General features: G+C 36.3%; 1 protein-coding gene across 2 annotated transcripts; it reads right to left on the bottom strand.

Annotated features, from left to right (window-relative positions):
• Positions 1-570: 570 nt before the first annotated feature.
• Positions 571-5,009, bottom strand: LOC117703118 (olfactory receptor 10T2-like). Of its 2 annotated transcripts, none has more exons than XM_076940451.1 (3): positions 4,834-5,009; positions 3,766-4,126; positions 571-2,705 (listed from the first exon to the last, which is right to left on the bottom strand). In XM_076940451.1, the coding sequence occupies exon 3, from the start codon at positions 1,796-1,798 to the stop codon at positions 830-832; it is 969 nt and encodes a 322-aa protein (XP_076796566.1). In that variant the 5' UTR covers positions 1,799-2,705; positions 3,766-4,126; positions 4,834-5,009; the 3' UTR covers positions 571-829. The 2 variants fall into 2 exon arrangements, with proteins under 2 accessions (XP_076796566.1, XP_076796572.1); XM_076940457.1 differs by having other exon boundaries at positions 3,988-4,126.
• Positions 5,010-7,581: the final 2,572 nt, after the last annotated feature.

Raw genomic sequence — 7,581 nt, 5'->3', positions numbered from 1 at the left:
TAGCTTTACATGTTCTGAAAGCCTTGGGAGTGTCCAAGGCTTTCAATTTTGCAAGGAAGGCTGCATCTCATAGACCTAAGCAAACAACTTTTCTCTGACTCCAGAAAGAACTAGGGAATTCTTCAAACTTATGCTGTTCCTGCCTTATCTTCCTGAGTCCTGGGATTACTGAAGTGAACCATTATGTCAAGCCTTTGCTTATATAAACACTATTAAGTAATATGTTCTTTTATTTATTCAAGTCTTATTTTTATTATTTACTCAAAATGAGTTAAACCAAAGAGTTTCTTAAAATTTCCTTGAATAGGCAAATCCATGGAAACCAGAAAAGTAGGAGGAACAATTCTAGGAGCCAGAGGGCTTGAGGACACTACCTGAACCCAACCTACAGAATCAACTAAGCAGAGCTGATCAAGGCTCGCAGAGACTAAAGCAACCAACAAAAGTCCTATATAGGTCCTAGCTAGGTCTTCTGCATATATGCTGAGATGATGTAGCTCAGCAGGACTCCCTAATAATTCAAAGGCATGTTTTGAGTGTGTTTCCCCACATATACAACACACACACATATAAATACATATTAGTATTTTAATGTTACATCAAGTTTTATATCAAGAAGACTAAAGCTGTACTAGATCTGATAACTAGAAATAATAGCTAAAATCTGGATCTACATAGTAAGTTTTAGGCAATCTGGAGTTACATAATGAGATCATTTATGTCTAAAACACATAACCAAAATAGCAGAAGTGAAGATAATTGCTCATTTCACTAAAAGCTGATCTTAATCCTTAGGAATCCTATTTTCCACCAACACCATACATATCTTTCAAATCTTCTGGACTCTTTTATTTATCATTTTGGGGAAAAACCTGATTACATTGCCTATGTCTTTCCTCAAGGCTGTCTGCATGCCTTTGTTCCTTAGACTGTAAATGATGGGGTTGAGCAGAGGTGTCAGAATGGTGTATGTTACTGCCAACAACAGGGATGTGTTATCTCTGAAAGAGTAGCTGTCCTTGGGTCTCAGATAGACAAAGCAAGCAAACCCATAATGTATGAACACCACTGTGAAATGGGAGGAGCAAGTTGAAAAGGTCTTATACCTTCCCTTGGCAGAGGGCATCTTCATAACTACTGTCACAATGAAGACATAAGAAATCATAATGAAAAGAAAGCTTCCTACCAACACAAAGGCAGTAAGTGCAAAGAGAATCACTTTACGATAAAAGGTTAAATTGCAGGCAAGGGAGACCACAGGATCAATATCACAAAAAAAGTGCTGAATGATGTTGGAGTTGCAAAAAGACAAGCTGAATATTGTGATGACAATACACAGAGAGACTGAGAAGCCAAGCACACCAGAGGCAATGATGAGCTGAAGACAGATCTTTTGGGTCATCAGGATTGGATAATGCAGAGGGTTTTGGATGGCGGTGTAACGGTCATAGGACATGGCAGACAAGAGGCAGTTGTTGCCTCCCAAGCCAAAGAAGAAAAACATCTGAGTGGCACACTCAGGGAGAGAGATGGCCTTGCTCTTTGATACCAAGTCCACTAACATGCGGGGTAGGATCACCATAGTGGTGCATGTTTCTGAAAAGGACAGGGCAAAGAGGAAAAAGTACATGGGAGTATGAAGGTTGTGATTGAGCTTGATGGCCACCATGATGGATGCATTTGCTAAAAGAATGCTCGCATGGGAGAGGAGAACCACAACAAAGAGTAGATTCTGCAGTTCTGGGAAACTGGAAAATCCCCACAGAAGGAACGTAGTCACTATGGTGTGGTTGCCCATCCTCCTAGTTGTAGTGATTTTGCCCCAAAGCAGGATGTATGTTTACGGTAAAGACTCAGAGATGACTGTAAAGTGGTTATACACTGGTGTCAGCAAGGTTTTGTTCGAGATCACCTGAGTTAATTCAGTAACCTTAAAGAGACACATGTATGCAGGTGACTAAGGGAAAAGTTAGAAAAGTTAGGAGTCAAAGTGATGAGAATATTTCTAGTATGTAGATATGTTAAAACCTCAAAGAGCAGACTTAAGTATCTTCTTGGTTTTTAGTCACAAATCTTGTCTTGAAATTTGTGTTCCTGAATCAGGATCTGTAGAAGAAGAACAATATGTACAAAATTGCTTCACTCTCACTCACTCAATTCTGTAACGCCATATTTTTTTCAGCTCATTATTTTATATGATGGCACTCTGGATTGGATAAAAGAATAAAATAATTTCTTTGCTTAAGTTATTTAAAGTGGACATATCATTTTTCAAATGTCTTGGGGAGATTAATAGAAATTTCCTATAGAAGGTAATATTTCTCTTAGGGTTGTTCTGTTTACACCTAAGTTTCTTATTATTCTCTGGTTCCAAAGTGTGACTGAATTAGTCAGGGTTCTCTGAAGGAACAGAACTGATAAAATTAAGCCATATATATTAAAATGGGTTTTATTAGAGTGGCTTGTAGGCTGTGGTCTGGCTAGTCCAACATTGGCAGTCTCAAGCTGGAAAGTGCAAGATCCTGATAGTTGTTCAATCTATGAAGTTGGATGTCTTAGTGGTAACCACTGAAATTTAGAATCAGAGAAGTAGGTTCTGACACAAGTGAAGTAATGCCTCAGCAGCAGGATAGATGAGCTTGTCTATGAGAATGTGGGCAAAGAAGCAAAGATTCCATCTTCCATGTCATTTCAGTAGCTTCCTACTAAAAAATATAGCCAAGATTTAGGATGAATATTCCAATATCAAATGATACAATCAATAAAAACCAATGATAAGTGTGCCCAGCTGCTTGGGTGCTAGTTTCTTCCATATATAGTGAAGTTGACAACCAAGATTACCCATCACAGTGATAATTTTGATAATAATCAGACAACATTAAATAAACAAAAATAATTCCAGCCTGTTTTAAATATACAATAATGTTACTACATTAATAGTTTACATTAGTTTTAAAGCAAATCAATGATTTTGAACATTTTCAGAACATCACAATGGACTTAGCTGAAGTGAAAGTATTTTGAAAACACTGTTTTATTTCAGACTGTCAATATTTGTCGTAATGGTTTGATCAACATTTTGCTAATATACTAAGCTAATATACTACAGTGGTTTTACAGCAGAGAGAGTCCTGAAGGAAACACTTTAAATTACTCAGATCAGTTTTTACATCATATTTCAACCTTATTTATGCTTTATTTTTTCACACCAAGCAGAAATTGATGGGAAAGAATAACAGATTTAGGAATATTATTTTCATTTAAACTTCATTCACTGCTAAATCATATGTAGTTGGAGATTGAAAAGAAAATGATGGAGAAAGACAGAGAAAGAAATGTTGGCTGGAAATTATTCTAGGGAATTCACAGAGATTAATGAAAAATATGATAAACTAAGATGAGAGTTGCTATTTTATAATTTATACCTTATATTTAGTAACAGAACATAATAAAACTCTGGCCAGTTAACCAGCCTCTATTTGATACAATGCACTATAAAGAAAGTGGAGTTAGACAGTGCTCATGGAACCCTCATAAGCACATGTGGTAGAGATTGTCACTTAGATTTTACAAAGTATGAAAGTTTAATGAGGGTGACTGTATGGTTATTAGCAGTCATGGCTTTTTCCATCTTATATTGACCAAACGCCTATAATGTGCATCTCATTGCCTGAGAAACACAGTGTAGACTCAGTTGTACAGATGGTTATGATGTTATTGTTTTGTCCATTCATCAGCAGAGGCCTGTGTGAGGAAGTTACTTACCTAAGTGGACTATACAATGGTCTCTGAACAAAATCAGGAGAGAGACAATTAGAGCTATGACTAACATAAGGGCTCTCTGTGAGCAATGAAAGTTATCCAGCAATCTTCTCTGATCCTCTTGTGCTTTGTCTTTAAGATCAGGTTTTTCCCTCTGAAGGTGACTCAGTGTAGTTATTTTTAAAACAAAATCCTGTCCATTAAATTCTTTCAGCTTTAGGTTACCTTTTGTGGTTTTAAGGTTTAACCATTTTTGTGAAAAGGCCTTCAGTTTCTTTTGGAAAAACTTTCAGTCTCTTCTACATATGGAATACAGATTTGCCACGTCATGCCTCTTCTGATTTTTTAAAGTTGTTAATAGTATCTGTTGAGATTAATGAGACCACTTTTAACTTGTTTAACCTTTTATACCCAACAGGTCACTTTCTGCATTCCAAATTCTATATTCTTTTTTTTTTTTAAATACAAGGGTTATTGACATAGAGTGAAATTGTATCTCCCAAGCTTATTAAACACACAAACACACACACACACACACACACACACACACACACACACACACACACACACACTTCATTCATCACACTGTGACCTAATGATAGCTTTCTAAGGACAGGCTATGTTAAACAAACTGTTGATAATTTAAAAAATAGTATATAGAGACTCACTGTTTATGAAGTGAAACTCAAATATTCCAGCCTGAATTTTAATGTTCTTTGCAAGTTGAAAAGTTTGTTGGTTCAGTCTCTGCCCTATTTACACCTATCCCAGACTGAAGCTAGATGATGCACTCTGCCTTCCAAATGCAACCTAATCCCACTGTTACTTTGCATATGAGTATGAAGATAAGTGAAGTTTACACAGACTTCATCAGACAATGTTGGTTGATGATCTCATACTCATTTTGATACTTTTCATGCATTTGATTGTAAATTTCTTAATCCATTGTAACGAAGTGGAACAGTGTCGGTGCAATGCCGTTCCAATCCCCCTTTATCCTTGGCTAGCACTGGAGAACAAGATACTTACTTACTGTATTGTAATAAATGATATTTTTTGTCTTGTCCTTACCAAGGCTAAATCTGGCTTTTCCCATCCTATTCTCTGCTTTCAGTCCATCACTTCCATGTATACGTTTTCCCACTTCATCTCTGTAAGAATAAGAAAGAGGATTTCTGCAAATTCTTTCTGGGATTTTTGTACATCTCATAGTACAGAGATAAGCAATGAAGTTATTTTCCCAATCAAATGTCTGTGAAATGTCTTTTTAGTATAGCTTCTTATAATTTAAGGCACTATTTTCAGCATTGCTTATAGGTGGGGCTTGGAACACTGAAAGATTTAATGAGAGTCATGGGGCCACTGGAGATGATTATCTTGAGACTGTTTTAGATAATAGGAAGTGTGGGTTTGTGGGGCTTTCATGGAATGCCCTGTCCATCAAGTGGTTTCTAATTTCTGAGAAATTTCCAAGATGTGATATGAACTTCTGTGGCTTATTATTGTTTTTCTGAATATCTGGGAATGGCTGAAGATAAACTTCTTAAAATATCTTTGGACGCAATAGGTTCTGGGGGTGTATTTACCACTTGCATAATCCCATTTAATTTTTTGACTTGGGAACTTTACTAGTCCTTCAGCTTTCTGCTAGTGTATTTTCATGGTTAAGGAATGAGTACCACAAGATTATTTCTGGGGAAAACAAGAGCCAGTCAGGAAGAGATAGATCAAGTGATATAATCCTTGCCATTCATTTCTCATAAGGCAATTGTGTTTCAGAATACATTGTTCTCAGAATATATCAGCTTTCATACAAATTCCTGCTTAGTGTACTGACATGTATTTTACCTGTAAATTGCTTCTAAATGTCCATATCAGCATCAAATTCTTTAACAATTTTTTACTATCAATCACATCATATCTTCCTATTATTTCTCATAACTTCAGAAATTATGGCAAAAAATCAATGCGTTATTTCTTTTACAAATGAAATTAAGAGCTGAGTGGCTCAGTCTGCAAGGTGCTTGATAATAAGACTAAGGACATGAGTTTGATTCCCAGCATCCATGAAAAGATCTAGGTGGCCCCTGCTCAAAATACTATCACTACAAACCTCTCTGGAATTCATTGGCCTGATAGACAAACCTACTTGTAGAATTCTAAGCCAATGAGAAATACTGAATAGTTCGAATGAAAGTAGATTGTTTCTTATCAATAATGCCCAAGGTTGTCCTATGCTCTACACACACACACACACACGCACACGCACACGCACACGCACACACACACACACACACACACACTCTCATGTGAACACATGAACACACATATACAAACACACTCATACAACTAAATGAGTTTTAGTTTTAAACTAGCATACAACATATAAAAAGTTAAGGCACTTATTTTTTAAATGAAAATTTAATTTATTTTTAACTAATACTAATAAGCTAGTTTGAAGACTATGGGTTATTATGTGATTTGGTGCAAATACATAATGTGTGTAGCATATATTAATTTAAACATAGATTGTTCCTCAAACCCATTATGTCTTTATAAAACATAATTACCATCTAAAGAAATTAAGGCCTCCATTGTAGAATTTCCATATATACATATGTCCACTCTATTTTCTCTCTCAGGTACCCATCTTCTCTTCTGCCCTATCTCAATTCTCTTCTCAGTCACTAATAATCCTTCTTTATTTTCAGACCACTTCTTAAAATATTTTCTGCATATTAGGAGGAACCTGGGATGTTAGCAATGATGCATTTGGCTCATTACAATTCTTCCAATCGCATACATCTTTTCTTCCACACCACAAGGTTTTTAATGACTGAATAAAACAGCCTATGATGTATATACAGAATCTTTTCTTTAGCCATTCTTCTGTTGGATACGCTTCTGGGCTAAATATTGGTACAATAAAGGTAGTTATGCAAGTAGGTCTTGTGTGATGACTTCATCACCTTTGGATCTATGTATTGAAGTGGTATAGTCAGATCATACGGTGATTCAGAAATATAGAGAACTCCATATTATTTTCAGTGATGGTTGTGCTAACTTACATGCCTACCAACAGTATTAAGGGTTTCTTTTTCTTTCTTTTTTTTTATTAGATCTTTCATTTACACTTCAGATACCATCCTGTTTCCCCATTCCCCCCCTTAGAAAACCCCTATCCCATGCCCCCTTTTCCTTTTTGCATTTATACATTTTTTAAAGAAATGTTAATCATAGGCTTTATAAGTTTGGTATTGTTCAATCAGAGGTGTAACCCACTACCCAACCTAGATATATCAACTATCTTTGACTGGTGGAGATACATGAACATCTGCTTCCCTGTCTCCCCCCTCTATCTCTCTTTCATCACCTAGCTTCTCCTCTCCTTCTTCTTCTCCTCTTCTTACTCCTTTTCTTCCTCTCAGTACTCCTCCCACCTTAGCTCCTCCTACACATCACCCTTCCTGTTAAAAGGAAACTTTTCTCTCAAAATACAATTAGAGCATAATTATGCCTATTTGTACCAGTGAGGTACAAGATAGTCCTAATACCCAGTCCATCCTTTTGTTGACTAACCAGCACCTCTGTCATCTATCCTAACTAAAACACTTAGTTCTGAACCTGGCTTTTTCCTTGGCTTTAGGATGAATGTCAGCTGATGACCATACACTCAGATCTTTTCTCTCAAAGTAAATAGCTATAAGTTTTCAACCCCATCAGAAATCCAGAATGACTGAGTTGACTATAATTGTGGGAAGCACAAAGCATAGCTTCTAAAACTTAGCCAATTTATAGAGACCTCTGAACACCTGGACA

The sequence above is a fragment of the Arvicanthis niloticus genome, chromosome 1, assembly GCF_011762505.2.
Source record: "Arvicanthis niloticus isolate mArvNil1 chromosome 1, mArvNil1.pat.X, whole genome shotgun sequence".
In the NCBI taxonomy this organism is placed as follows: domain Eukaryota; kingdom Metazoa; phylum Chordata; class Mammalia; order Rodentia; family Muridae; genus Arvicanthis; species Arvicanthis niloticus.
The sequence above is the reverse complement of the archived record's forward strand: the minus strand, read 5'-3'. Positions and strand labels throughout refer to the sequence as shown.